At 42.9% G+C, this 15,242-nt stretch overlaps 1 protein-coding gene across 1 annotated transcript; it reads right to left on the bottom strand.

Moving 5' to 3' along the window:
- Positions 1 to 270: 270 nt before the first annotated feature.
- On the bottom strand, positions 271 to 11,423 carry LOC134629557 (polycomb group RING finger protein 2-like). The gene is made up of 9 exons (XM_063476973.1): positions 11,125 to 11,423; positions 10,413 to 10,540; positions 7,063 to 7,159; positions 6,911 to 6,966; positions 6,692 to 6,821; positions 5,172 to 5,211; positions 4,962 to 5,060; positions 3,817 to 3,897; positions 271 to 1,489 (listed from the first exon to the last, which is right to left on the bottom strand). Exons 2-9 carry the CDS (start codon positions 10,528 to 10,530, stop codon positions 1,115 to 1,117), a joined length of 996 nt encoding a protein of 331 aa, XP_063333043.1. The 5' UTR covers positions 10,531 to 10,540; positions 11,125 to 11,423; the 3' UTR covers positions 271 to 1,114.
- Between the last annotated feature and the right edge of the window lie 3,819 nt (positions 11,424 to 15,242).

Raw genomic sequence — 15,242 nt, 5'->3', positions numbered from 1 at the left:
AACGAAAAAAAACTGTCCTGCCACTTTGCACCATGTTGTGAATTTAATTAGAAGTCACCCTAAATATTTTGAAAAAAATGTAATGAGCACTGTTACATCTCAGATTATAAAATACAGCTGTAGTTGTTTATGATGCAGCTGTGCCAAACATTTAATTCACACCACGTTAAAATGAAGGAAGGCGGTCTCATTCTTCTCAGGAGGACGATGAGAACGAGTCAGCGGCAAACATTTGTTTGGATCATAAACAGGACACTCGGGTCAGAAAAACCTAGTAAGTAAACATTTTATTGACCTAAAACATGCACATATGGCTGCTTTTTTGTAATTGGAAAAAAAAGAAAAGAAAAAAAAAAAAAGCATCATTGTTGAACGGAAAGAAGAAAAAAATAAAAGGAATGCTTGAAATGCATGGAACTACAACATACATGGCCAAATATTCAAAAATCCCTTTTGAGTTCTTCGACTGCCATGAAGGAAAGAACGCTGACAAACAGCTTGGTAGTGCTTCTGTAAATATAAATGCTTCTCCTGTCGGGAAAATACTCGTCGGTTTGTGTGAAGTGACCGTAACAAAGTGCATCAACAGTTTAATGAGCATGTGTTACCTGATGAGCCGTTGCTTATACTGGACACTTATACAGCAGTTATTAACACGTCTGACTGTTTAAAGCAAGAGTTTCTCTTCCTCGTCTTTACATCCAGCTTCAGCAGTGAGCCGCACTGCAATGCCTTTCAGCATTTTGTCTCAAGTTTCACGGAGGCCAAATCGATGCTTATGGAAATGAAACAGACCCACTGCGTGTACAATACAAAACGATTACAATATCTTGTATAAAAGATAAGTTTATACATATGTACGCACACATGCTCACATTTGATACATACTGTACAGTTTGTATGTGTGCACTGTTCTAGTCTAACACACATAAACACGCACGCACACGCACATACATACAAGTGTCTATTTGGCTGCACGTTTCAGTCTGTCCTGCTGGAAGATAACACAAATCTGCCTCCCGCATTTCCAGAAGGACCGAGCTGTCTTTGCTCTGCACAAAGAAACAAGGAAGCAATTCAAACAGTGTCCTCCTCGCCGCCGTGTGCGCGCGCGTTAGGTCGTGGGAGGCAGGCCGCTTTTGTCGCCCCCCCTCGCCTCCTCTTTGCTGGCCCCGGAGCTCGTGCCGTTGACAGTCACCTTCCGAGCGGCCTGTTTGGAGGAGAGGGCGTGTCGCTGAGCGTTGTTGGACACAGTGGTACCGTTGGAGCTTTGGATGGCGGGAGAGAGGTTGTGGGACGCCGGGCTGGATTGAGAGGAGGCTCGGGCCGGCTGAGCGGCAGCGGGACTGTGGACTTTGTCGCTCTGAGAGTCGCTCTCCGACGTCGGGCTGGTGTTGACGCCGTCGGAGTGGCCCTGGGCAGCAGACTGGGACGGCCTCCTGCGTTTCCGGGTGGGTTTGACCAGATACTGCAGAGGGATGGGTCCAGTCTGCACGGACGCAGAGAGACAGAGGGAAAATGTGTTTACAGGAGTGGGATTTTCCTTAACAAATCCCTTAAAAACACAGAGTCCATTTTTAAACTGGTCCCACACGTACAATAAACACTAAACCAACAAAAGGGTATTTGTCCTCGGATAGCTAGGAACCCAACAGCTACTCTGCTAATTTAGGCACCACTTTTGTTTAGGACAGGATCAATGATGCGGCAGCTGAAATAAAAGCTGAAATCCTCAAAATGCTACCCCCGCCCAAAAAAGTGCATCTTTTATTACCTCAATTAGCAGAGGGCTGACTGATCTGATCATTTCAAAGATAAATTCAAAGCAATGCTTCATCCAGCTGCTCACAAAGACAGTCAACATATAACAGATAAATTACTGTTGTATATTCCAGCCTACAATTGCAGACTGTATATAAAAGATGTACAGAGCTTCTGGATTCAAAGAAAGTGACGCCAATATATAAAAACGCCTCAGATTGTCATTCCTTCTGACGACCAGCAGGGGGTGATATCTGTAGTTGCAAAAAGATGTTTGCTCCCTCTGGAAACACTTTGCTGAAGACTTTACTGTCTTAAAAATCATCATAAAGTTCACTTTGGAAACGATGGTCCTAGTTACAGTGAAAAGCAGGATAAACCATGCTAACTGAGATGCAGGTTTCACAGTTATTAAAGACATAATAGAATAAAATCTCTAATTGAAGTCCCTCTTTTGCGATGTTGCAATTTTTAATCTGGATGCCGTTGCTGTGCCCGATGAGGTCATCAAGTGATCATTTCTTTGGTAGAACACCAAAACGTTTTATGTGCGGGAAAATAAACCCTGAAAGAGGGATTTGGACATCAGATCTTCCTTTCTACTGGAAACAAGAGGGTGAGGGTGTCTGGTCACTTTGTGACCCCACCTGGGAAACTGGTGGCTTAAGCATTTGATGCGAGCGAGTCTGACACGGTCGCTTGAAGCGTGGAGGGCTGCGATCTGATGAAAATAGTAAACTGTTGCTGTAGCTGGAAAAAGCTTTGCCTCAGGCGTCGCTACAGCAGATCATCTCCCTCCATCTCAGCTGATCCCGGGCCTCCCCTCTGCATGCCCTCCATCCATGAATCTTCTCTGTGCTCTTACTCTTTCCCTGCTCCTGGGAAGCTCCATCTTCAGCATCCTTTGTCCAGCCCTCCTCTGGACGTGTCCAAACCACCTCAGCCTTGCCTCTCTAACTTTCTCTCCAAACCACTCGACCCAAGCCGTGTCTTGACTCTAGCATGTTTTTAACAACGTCGGCCTGATGAAGCACAGTCATCGTGGCCACACAGTCGTCCTGTTTGAGCTTGTTCTTTTAGGAGCGTCTCAGTTTCCTTCCCAGCAGTTCCTGGTTTTACTTTACAGTTTACACCAGTTCAACCTGTAAGGACTTGAAGTTTATTCAGGACAGTAATCCATCACATCACGTCTGCCTCGTTTTTTTAATTTCTCAAAGGATTTACTTGGATTTTTTTGAAATGGGATTATGCGAGGTACTCTTTGGTAGAGTCGGTTATTACAGACAGCAGACAGCAGTCGGCACAGCCCTTTGTTGGGAGAGGCAGACTTGTTTAAATTGTAAGATTAATGCATACAATTTAAACTACATTTAAAACATTTCTACAATTTTTCCCTTACAGTCGGGGAAATGAAGCTGGTATAGTCCTCTCCTCAAATCACCAGATACCTTTGGAGTCAGAACTTTACCTCACGGGACAGGGGAGTAAAAGTAGTTAGTAAAAGTAGTGAGTGAGGATTTGTTCAAACCAAAAAGTCCCAGATTAACAAAACAAGTCTGGTGACTTTGAAGTGAGGACAGTGGATACAACGGCTTCGGTTACCTCTGGGAAATCTTTTTTTTTTCCCCAGTTCTGCTTATTCTCCTCTGGGCAAAAACACCCTGTTAAAGCCACAGGTCAGACAACTGCTGGGAGTTTCTGTTTTTCAGACCAGTCTCTGTAAACCCTGGAGATAGCTGGGAGGGGAAATTCTAGAAGATCAACCGTTTCTGAAATACTCAGACCAACCCGCCCGGCACCAACAACCACAACACATCCAAAGTCACTTAAATCACCTTTCCTCCTTATCCTGATACTCGAGTTGTATTTCAGCAGACTGTCTCGACCATGTCTACACGCCTAAATGCATTTTTTAAATATATATATATTGATTAAATCCAAACAGACCCTTAAAAAACAAAATAAATATATACATACATATTGTACTCTCCTCAATTCAAATCAAGCTGCTCATGTTTGTGTTTCAAAGTCAAAGACATGAAAGGTTTCACTCACTCGTCTCCACTCGTAGAAGTAAGCGATATCCATTAGTGTGTAGTAGTCCTTTAAGGGTTCGTCCCCATACAGCACCTCCACCTGTAACACACCGTGAAACCCATTTAACACGTTAGCGGGAGAAAACGTCCTCTGCCAGGCGATCTGTTTGAAGTTTGTACCGACATAAACGACCACAGCGAAAGGTTTGTTTCATTGCGTACAAATAAAATCAATCTGGGTTTAAACAGACTCGTGAGATTTTGTTCTCCAAGCTTTACGTGAATCTCTGTCTAGCTTCAAGGCCAGTTTATGCTCCTGACCGTTTACTTCACCCGTGTTTGTGAAAACAAAGAGGTTGAGGCGCAGCTTTGTTTTTTGCACATCGCTCTACAGTTTTAATCACGTACCGTTTCATAGAAACAGGATTAAGTTACACATATTTGACCTGTGTGTGAAATCCTTCAGCCTGGCTCAGCTTCCTCTTCAAGCAGAAATCAAAACAGCTTTTTGCGGAGAAAATATGTTTTTAAAAATGTCTTTTAAGCCGCCTGACTTTATTATCAAGTGGCACATACCTGGAATACTAAACCCACACAAGTGAGGAACAACTCCTTCTGCTCTGAATAGCCAGATATACTGTGCTAATCTGAGCTAAGGGATCTACATACATGTGGAAAGATTTAAGAATTACTTGTTGCAGCCCACCTGCAGCACCTTCACGGCCTTTCAGCGAGCTGCGGCTGACACTTTGGGCTGAGTGTTCACTAACACTGCTGGAAAGGAAGCTTATAGTGGTTCTAATCAGGGTCCCTCCCACCCCGAAAAAAAAAGGTGAATCTGTGAAGCTGGGTTTCCTTTGACTTCATTTGATCTACTGCTTCCATAAAAAAATGAAAGCGGCATTAATAATTTTGCAGTTTTCGGAGCAGTGTCACTTCAGGTAAGCGTCTGCTCGTTATCACGTTGCACTGAAAGCTCACATATCAGCGCGATGATTGCCAGAACTCTTTTATAGCCCACAAATGCAACCCAATATGACCTCGCCGTTGTAGCAGCTACTGTGGAACAACAAGGCGTTTATATTTTTGCACCTCAGCCTTGAAGTTTTCTGCAGAATCGATACTGCAAACGTTACTGTGCGGGGCTGCGGTGTGTCCAATTACCCGATAGTTGTTGGGTATATCCATCTTGCTGCGGAGGAACTTTGCTAAGTGCATGACGGACATGGCTGCCGGGCACTGCAGGAAGCGTTTACCGTTGGACTGAGAACAAAGAGAAGAGCAGAGAGGGATGCATTAATCCAGGATGAGGACCAGAAAACCATAATTACACCGGCTAACTTCAGCTGCCGCTTTTAAACATCTTTGCTTTACCTTGTCTCCTTCCATCTCTGAATGCTGCCTCTCATTATTTCTGCAGGGGGAAATTAAAAAGCAGTTAAACAATAATTAAATTTCTTTACATTTTAATGATATTTAAGAGTTTTTCGCAGGAATCAGATTGCAGCTGGTGGAACAAAAACAAAACTGCACGTAGAGCTGCAGATAAATTGTGCCTGGACAACGTGGGACCCGGCTGGAAGCTGCCTCTGTTCGCTTCATGATCAAAAGCTTCCAGTTACAAACACACTGAAGTGAGAAGAAAAAACTGTTCTGATAATATTGTTATTTTAATATTAACTAACAGCTGTGGGATTCATATAAATACTGTATTAGTATTTATAGTATTTTAAAGTATTTTATGGACTTTAACGTAACCGTTTGCATTGTGCCGTTCACTCAACTCATTTTATTTCTTATTTTAACAACGTTATTCACAGATAAAGTCATATTTTGTGGTAGATTGTGTTTTATGTAGAGGTGAAATGACTACTTGTTGTTTTAAAAGTCTTGTCAAATCAGGTTCTGCATGCCTACGTGTGGTTTTCCTTCTTTTTACGCTCTCAGCAATGGAGAGTCTTCAGCTGACTGTGCTGATGGGAGCGAGGCCTGCAACCCTGGAGGAGCTACAGAGCAGGGGACAGGATTTCAGAGCTAAACCTAAATGGAAAGCTTAGATGAGGAAATATAAACCATTTCTTCCAGCTGTCATCATGGAGAACATGAGGTGTTTGGACAAAAAGAACCGCTCGGTTGCAGTGAAACGTAGCTGAGCCTGCACTCCCCGGGATCTGACCGTACCTGGTTTTGGGACTTCTGGGCAAACAGATATTAATTTGAGCAGTAAGGAGGAATGTGGAGGGAATGTACGGTTTGTGAAGGAAGAGCGGTGGAATTCTGGTCTGGCTGCTTGTGTGGCCTGAATATTGAACTCGCAGCTGTCTGAATGAGTCCATATGAGCTGCTGGGGAATTTTCCTCCTTCATTGGTGCTTGATTTCAGTTTGAATCAGCACACTGTTTAGATTCAGCTGAACAGAGCTCATCCAAATGTCTGTGCATACCCACAGATAACAAATGACCTGAAACGCCCTCTGCACCACTCACAGGCTTTTCTCATTTATCTCATTAAAGGAAGATTTTACTTACTAAGCTGCCCATTATACATGAATTATAATATTTAATAAGTGATATATATCTGTATATCTGTATATCTATATCTCTATCTATATCTATAGATAGATTTTTTTTAAATCTATGTTTTTATTGAGCCAAGTTGTTTTTCCAACGTTTGGCTGCTGTAACAAAATAATTGACAAAATTTGAGGATGAAGTAAATCTTCTCCATCTATACATGCACATAAATAGCTAAATAAGAGCAAATATAAAAGAGGACACACGCAGGCGGACTCGCTGTTCTCTCAGCAGTAACTTTTAGTGGGACAGACCACAGATTAATGGTTCTCGCTCTTATTCTCGAGTAAAATAAAAATAAGAAGGAAATGACTGACTCACTTGTTCCTCTCGTAGAACTGTATGGACAGACTGATAATTTCATCCTCTGCTATGTTGAACGTCTCGACCACTTCCCCCGGTTCCAGCACACGATTCTCTGCGTAGAAGTCCCGCCTCCGTTTCATCTCATCTGCGGGAAAGCCACACGCATCGTGAAACTGAAATCTATGACAAAGATATGACTAAGCCTTCACGGCCTCCCAAAACTGTGGTTATTACCTTTGAATAACCCCGGAACGAGCTTATAAACAATATCTTGCAGAGTTTTGTCTGCTCTGGAATGAAAAACAGAAAAAAAACATTCAGGTCAGATATGAAACATGAATTTGGAGAGGTTAGGAAAAAAAATGACATAAAGCACACTGGATTACCTGATGCTGAGCTGTGGACACGTCTTGTGGACCTGGACGTCACATCGAGGACAGAACTTATTTGTCTCAAGGAAGGCAACGATGCATGTTTTACAAACTACATGTGGAGAGAGAACAAGCTGTTAGAAGACGAGCAGCAGTCCAGAACACTCTCCTCCTCTCAATACAAACCTTTACCCTGAAGACTCGGTGCAAAGCATACAGTTAGGTTTTAGTAATGTCGTTTCTTTTATGCGTTTGTCTATTTTAAAGGGTTTTTGTGTCATTAGAGACCTCTTTAACAGCTAAGGCTCAGGAGATTGAACAGGCCCCATGGGTCTGTGGTTCAATCCCCGACTCCTTCAGTCTGCATACAGAAGTGTCCTTTGGGAAGATGCTGAACCAAATTCAGTGTGTGCTCGAGTGAAAAAGCACTTAAAAACATAGAGCTGTGTGTTTGTGTGTGTGCGTGGTGTCCACAGCACCCAAAATTAACCCAACATCTCCACAGGTGTATGTGCGCGATAAAGTAAATAAAAGATCTCGCCACTCGACAGCCATCTTGAAACGCTTTTGAAGCATAATCTGAATTAAATTTACTTTAAAATGTAAATGTGCATGTTCAACAGTCACATCTCATTTTGAAAATATGCTTAAATGTTTGCAGACTTTGCCCTAAAATTCATTAACAAAGGAAAATTCCCTGCGGTGATGCAGTCCAGCCTCTGTTTCCGTGACCTCAGTGTGATGAGGTCAAGCAAAGGTGTGAAGGACTCAGGCACAGAAGCTGGATGCTCAGAGAATCCATCTGCGCTCACACTGGACTGCTAACCAGCCTGATGGAGGATGTCTGCTGCTACAAAACACACATCACACTTCCCCGTTTTCTCACCATGCTGCCTCATGCAGGTCATCTAAACCAGAGCCACCAGTGAAAAATATCACTTCATTATAAAAAACAGAACATAAAACCTATAAAATAAAACACATTTCAGAGTAATCTTTCTTTTCCTCATCTTTGTCTAAATCACTCCATCCAGCACTTCCTCCAGCGAGCCAAAAGACAAAAAGAAAAGATTTCATGATAATTAGAAAGGCTGCGATACGACAACAGGCATTCAAGCTTAATTATCCAGAACCTTAAACACACTTTGACATCTTTAATAAAACTTCCAAACTAGTTTGATAGAGCTCATATAAAGATATGTACTTCATGTGAGGCAACACCTCAACCAGGATTAGCACCAGTTGATAAAGCCAGGAAATGGGAAATAAATGTATAAACTTATATAGATGCTCTGCAGCACCTGTCAGTCACGCTGACTGTTTGTTGGACGGTGCATCATCTATGAACTGTGAACACCTCCCCTTTCATAAAGGATGGTCCGGTGTGTCCTCTGCTAAAGGAGGTAACAAAGGACGCATTGAAGCACCTTTCCTTACTATCTGGAGAATTCAAGAGAGGTCTTATTAAAGCTGCTAAGCTGACATTCCTGGGTCACTTCCAGGATTTGGGACACTTCCTGGTGAGACTAAAGGACTGGGTAAATGTGCCAATCCACTCCTTACTTTATAATTTATGATGATTATTTTGTTTTTATGCTTGTGCTGTTTTCTGCATAGCAACAGGCTGACGCTCTATACCAGGACACACTTCCCCTTGGTGCCGATAGCGTTCTCTTTATTTATTTACTCAGTGATAAGGTGTCAACACAGGTTCTTGACTGCTTTTGATGCCATACAATGAAACGAGGCATTTCTGCTTCATAGTTTAACTCTTTGACTCTACTACAGCAGCTTTGCATGAACCACAATTCATAATAATCCCTATCTATCTATTCTGAGCCTTCATGCATCCCCTCAGTTCTTCCTCTGTCTGAAACAAGCTGATTTGGCTTCTTTGCCTTTCAGCCATCTTTCTTCTGATTGGCTACTCTTGCACAGGTGGGTGGGAACCGTGCGCTCGCAACCAGAGCTCGGTCAAAGAATGTCCCCATCCTTCCACTCCTCCAGCTTTCAGAATGGGAGGCCAAAATATTTATTTTGTGGCTTCGGCTTTTCTTTGGTTTTTGTTTTAACAGTGGTTCTCGTGTCCGTGACAGTAGAAATAAGGACAATGATCAAGAATTTCTTTTATGGGTTTTGATTGCAGTAAAATACCTTTCTGTAAATTTTAGTGACATCACAGCACCATGAGCAGCTTTATGGCATCTGCCATTTTGATTTGAGGCACGAAGCGAGCAGCAGCCTCCTGATAGCATCTCCATCAACCACCACAAGCAGCTCCTTCTTATCCACACACGGAAGCCTCTTAATTACTTTTTTAATGTCTGTTTTAATTATTGCTTATAAACAAACAGCATCCAGGGAGCATGAGCCTGAACTGAATATCTAGTATGATGAGAGTGTTTTTAAAGGCAAAATTAAATGAAAAGGGGCAGTCATTTGAATTCATTTATACAACTGATACCACATTTACAAAAACAAAGAAAATGATGGCTTTACAAAAGCAAAATAAGTCCCAGAGGAGGCCAGCCCACTGTCTCAATCCGGCCTCAAACATTCGGAAAGAAAACCTAAACCAGGCCTAGTCTATTACTCAGATGGTGAATATAAATAAAAAGGAAACACTGATTCAGCTTTTCAGTGAATCCACTGAAAAGCTGAATCAGTGTTTCCTTTTTATGTCATGGTACTCGAGACGGTCACAGAGCGACCAACGTCGTCTGTCAGAAAGTTGTGGGACTCATTCTTATGGCTACCAAATTGGTGGAGTTTAGTAAATGTGGCGCTCTGTGCTTCAGCTCTGTGTAGTCCTTTGTATCATTTAAGTAAGTATGGCTCTCTGAATGAAACTGGCTTCCCACCCGTGTTCTCGAAGCAGGTGTAAGAACCTATTTTAGCCATTTAGCTCCATTTGCTCTTATTCATTGAGGCTATTTGCAGCCATTTTCAGAACAGCAGCATTAATAAGGAGTTGATGGCTCTCCATAGATCAGCTCTGATGGGTTCCTGACGCCCATATTAGGGATATCCCCTCTCTGTGACATCACACAGAGCCAAGATTAGAAAGGTCTGTCAGTGTGAAGCCTGGTGTTTTGGCTCACAGGGATTCCTTGACGTCATTTGAAACTTTGCCCACGTTTAACATGAACATCCAGCACAAGCAGTTTCAACACAACCCAGAAGATGCAGTCATGTGCTGCTGTGCAAGTGTGGTCCCTGAAGTGGACCTCCTACAGGCCTAATTGAGGTAGAGTGTGTGACTCAACATCAAGCCTGTTCACCTCCCTTCGACATCATCATGAGCAGAGGTCTGATGGAAACGGTGTGCATGCATGTAAGGTGGTGCATTCATGTGATGAACTTACAGGAGTGCAGGCACTCTACGATGGTCGTAGCATCAATCAGGTAGCCGGCGCACAGAGGGCATGTGAGGTGTGGGTTCAGATCTGTGATTTTGATCCGGTTAGGCTGCATTTTATCCATCTGGGCTGATCTGCAGAAGAAGCAGAGAACGTGAGGGGGTTTTTATGAGCGCTTACTGCTGGAGACTGCAGGTCATCCCCCACATTGTGCCCGGATCCCCTCACACATTGTCTGCACCGCGTCAGCGGCTCGCGAAACCACAACAAACGGAGCCCGACGAAACCCCCCCCCAAATCCCGGTGCTGGGTTCAGGGACGAGCCGGGAGCAGGAGCAGAGCAGCTCAGCGCAGACTGTGAGGGGCACACGGCAGGCAGCGGGCTATTCGATCGCCCCTGTGTGGCCTCATCTCGTGCACCAGCTCATCTCCTCCAGCCCAACAAAGAGCGTTTCCCCTCCCCGCGGAGCTCCGCCGTCCGAGCCCGCACCTCAACCCAGCACCGGGGGCGAAAGCGGCGGCTCGGAGGGGGGCACCGAGCCGCAGAAAAGCACACTGGTACACAAAGCAGCCATCTTAAATCTACTGACAGGGCTGCTGTACCAGGAGGCGAACAAGGCAGACTCGAATGTGACACCGTGCGCCTCGCGTTGCGCCTCCGCAAACTGAGCCGCGATGAGTGCGATAAACAAAAGCGATCCGCGACGCGCGGTCCTACCTGGTCTCTCCTCCGAGGGTCCGCGTCCTCGCGGCGCAGGGCGGCTCAGTTATTTGGGACTTGGACAGAATTTGCAGCAGCGCCAGAAAATGGCTTTTTTCAGCACCGTCAGAGGACTGCCCATTTTGGATCACGTGACTTTATTTTGTCGCCTCGTTCACGGGGCGAAGAGGGTGTCCAGACTCAGAGCCCGCAGGCCCCGCGCACTTTGTCCACGGTGTTTGTCCCGCACACGCCGAGCGCCGCACTTCTTGTTCTGATTTCCCACCTTGTGATTAATTTGTGTCAGTCAGCGGCTGCTCGGCCCGCCCGGCCCCGCCCTCCGCTGCTCTGACTGAGTTTCTGTGGATGACCGAGGGAGAGAGGGAGAGAGGCCCTACAGGCCTCGTGTCCCCGGGCCCGAGACCCACGGATGGCCCACCAGCTCCGGGAGATGTTATTAGAACTGAGAGGGTTTTTTTCCGTTTTCATTTTAATTATTTTATAAGAAACAAGTAAATATACTGAACAAATGTCATTTTTAGACACAATTAATAATTGTTTTACAAAGAGGACATAGATTTCCACCTGACAAACAAGTACTCAAAAGATTTCAACAAATTTAACAACATAAAATAACAAATTTCCCACGTGTGGGACTAGTAAAGGTTTATCTTATCTTAACAGATTTCAGGGCAGATTAGTTGACATGCAGTAATTTCTAATTTCTAACTAATTTCTGAAATTAGAAATATGCCCCAGGTAGAGCTGAGATAACAGCACATGTTTAACGACATGAAATAAACTCTGGGGGAAAAAAGGTTATGAGAAAAGTTACTTCTGACTTTAAGAAAGTACGGTCTCATTCACAACATCACAAAGTAGGAGGAAAATTCAGTGGTCCCACATTTGCCTTGAAGCACAACGTGTAAAAATTGAAAGGAAAAAAAATCATAGTTCTTTGATGCTGGGTTTGGACATCCTGAATGTTTCTGAGTGAATCAAAGGAGAGCATCATTTTTATTTTGTGTTGAATAAAGTGACTCCACAGCAGCTCCGCAGGATCTGTTCATCCTGCTTCACCCTTTTTGCTTTTTATAGTGAAATTTACCTTTGCACCCATAGGTGTAGATCCATATCCCAGGAAACTGTGATTGCCAGACACTTGATTTTATTAATTATTGCATATTTTCCGCATTGAAATGAAAGCGTCTTTATCCACGCATAAAAAAAGTCTTTGTCTCTTCGGTAATTCCTCTGCCTCGTTCACAGGGGAGAGGAACTGTAGATTCATGTGCTTCATGCGTCTAAATCCTGAGACAACACCCCCACCGCCCAAAATCTACACCTGCGAATCAACCAACGCTGAAAAAACAGGATAAAGAAATAATACGCTGTGATTTCGACCAAGTTTCAAAAACTACAAACCCCATAATGCACCTCAGTGGCTACCATCTGTTCTTTAGACTCTTTTAAAGGCCATCGTGTCCTCTGGGAAGCAGGTTGTCAGGGCATTAACCCCCCACCCTCCCCCAGCTCCCGCCCCCCGTCTCCGCTCAGAATAATTAAATAGCCATGTGTGGACGCCCTCAGTGCGGACAGCGCTCACGTAAGGTAGAAATGTAACAGCAGCCTACAGGGATAAACTGAGTCTGAGTACTACAAATAAAATGACACAGTTTAAGAGGGCAGATTAAAGCCTGGTTCGACATTTATGAATCATTTTAAAAGCTGGAAATGTTTACTTTTTAAGTCTTTCTCCAGGAAATTTTGAGCACCAATTAATTTCCCCTATTACGTCATCAGTGTAAGATGGACACGTCATTTGTGTAAAGAAAACAAAACCAACTATGGCAGCAGAGAGAGAAGTCAGCATTTACCAGCACTTCCCATCAGCAGTCTCCTGCTTCAGTCGTGTTTTTACTGAAGCTGCCATCTGTTCTTCAGTGTCCTCCCGCCTGGTGCAGACACGCTCAGGGCAGAGAGCATCTACAAATTTTCCGCCTGCAACCTCTGACAAGGCTGGCTTATGGAGAGTTCTATAAGCATTTCAAACAAATCACTGAAATCAAAGATATTTTAGGGAATTACATTTCTTTGATGGAAAGTAAGAACATATTGAGTCTTGATACGTTCGTGGACATGTATGAATCATTTTAAATGTAAAGCTGCACCAGCCTGACTTAATATTCTAATTTTAAGGAACTCTGAGATCTTTGCAACCCACTGAAGTCTCATTTTAATAAACGTTGGGCTGTTTTGTGTTGCCCGGTTACAAAATGTTTCAAGTTAGGTCCGTTTGTTAATTTTTAACACTCACAGTCTCTAGGGCGAATTTTCAACAGCGTTGCATGGGATATGTCGTAGTTTTCTCTATGTTCTGTCCTGTATTTACTCTTAATGTAGAAAGAAACATAAAGCAAGTTTCAAATCATGTGGTGAAATTTCCAAATTTCCCCCTGTGGGACAATTAAAGGATTATTCTATTCTATTCTAGTCAGTGTGGCTCTGTATGATGTCACTGAGACCAGATCTCTCTAAGTACAGGATTATACAGCTGCAGAAATGGAGAGCTTCCTGTTTTACTTTTTAAATTTCTCTTTAGAGTCAGTCTGAAGGCTACATGCATAGTGGCTGTATTTTAGTGTAATGGCTTGTAGAGTCCACACAATCACAGGAAAATTAGCAGTGAAAATTAACATCAACCAGATACATGTGAACACCAGACACAGCTAAGTCCCATCCACCTGCTGTTCAAACCTTTTGCTTATGAGGGGAAGCCAATCAAAAGAAAGTTGGCCAAAATGGGGAGGAGCTAATATATATATATATATATATATATATATATATATATATATATATATATATATATATATATATATATATATATATATATATATATATATGTGTGTATATATATATATGTGTATATATATATTTATTTTTTTTTTCAAACAGAGGATGAACTGAGGGTTGCTCCAAGAGTCAATATAAAATCTATTAAGGATTATTTTGATCTGGAAATTATGTAAAGTCTAGAATAAAAATATGCAGCTGGAAATGAGCAGAATGACTCCACTGTTTATATCTAAGGGCCGCCTCCCCTCCCTTAGAAACATGTTTCTGGTGGAACAGCGTTTATGTTTCCTGCCATTAAATTTTCCTGGGTGAGCCTTTCATGTGGGGGGGTCACACCACACTGACGCATGATCGATTGTGTGCCGGTAATACGATGACCCTGAGGTGTAAACAATTTCAGAAAGCATTGCAACAGAATTGAAATCAAAGCAGCTGAAACACAATAGGACACAAAGTTGTCCCTGCCTTGTTCATAACGCAGCCTACATCGTTGTTGTGTTTCCATTTTTAAAAAACTTTTTCTGTCCATTTCATTTAAACAAACCCTAATATGCTCCACTAAATGATATTTTTTGTGCTAAAGTACCAGAATATACAAAAGCATATGTTATTACATCTTATACTAACTTAACAAGCAAACAAAACAGGATAAAGTGTGAAGGTTGGCAACACACCTGGCCTCTGTATTTTCTGATTTTAATCCAGCCCAGTGGTTCTCAAACTGTGGGGAGGAACCCACTGCTGGGACACAGAGCCACTGCAGGGGAGACGGGGAAGACCAGGGAAAAGATGGACTGAAGCTAAAACTAGGAAAAATGAAAAAAGTGTTTGCTGATTCAGCTTGAATGTGTTTGCTAATGAGGGATAACAAAATTGTGGGGTGACAGGGTTGGGTTGGCACTTACTGAAATGGACATAAAAGCCCTAATAATAAATGTGTCGATGCATGCTCAGTCATCCAGGTAAGTAAATCTCAAAGGTTGATTCTGTTCATCTGGACGTAATGTTTTCAATGGAAGAAATGTTTCATCACTCATCCAAGTGACAAAACGTCCAGATGAACAGAATCAACCTTTGGGGCACTAAAAATAAAAAAAATACAAAAGGAAAGTGAGCAGAGCAAGGCATTAGGGAAGGCAAAAGGAAGGAAGTCATGTTTTCTAAGTTAAGAATGGGTCACACAGAATGAAATGAAAAAATTCCAAGAGAGGCAAACACTGGCACGTTTTATTAAATCGTCATGGTCATAAAGAGCTGGAGAAATTAACAAACAAAAAACT

Source organism: Pelmatolapia mariae, linkage group LG6 (genome assembly GCF_036321145.2).
Source record: "Pelmatolapia mariae isolate MD_Pm_ZW linkage group LG6, Pm_UMD_F_2, whole genome shotgun sequence".
Lineage (NCBI taxonomy): Eukaryota > Metazoa > Chordata > Actinopteri > Cichliformes > Cichlidae > Pelmatolapia > Pelmatolapia mariae.
The sequence above is the reverse complement of the archived record's forward strand: the minus strand, read 5'-3'. Positions and strand labels throughout refer to the sequence as shown.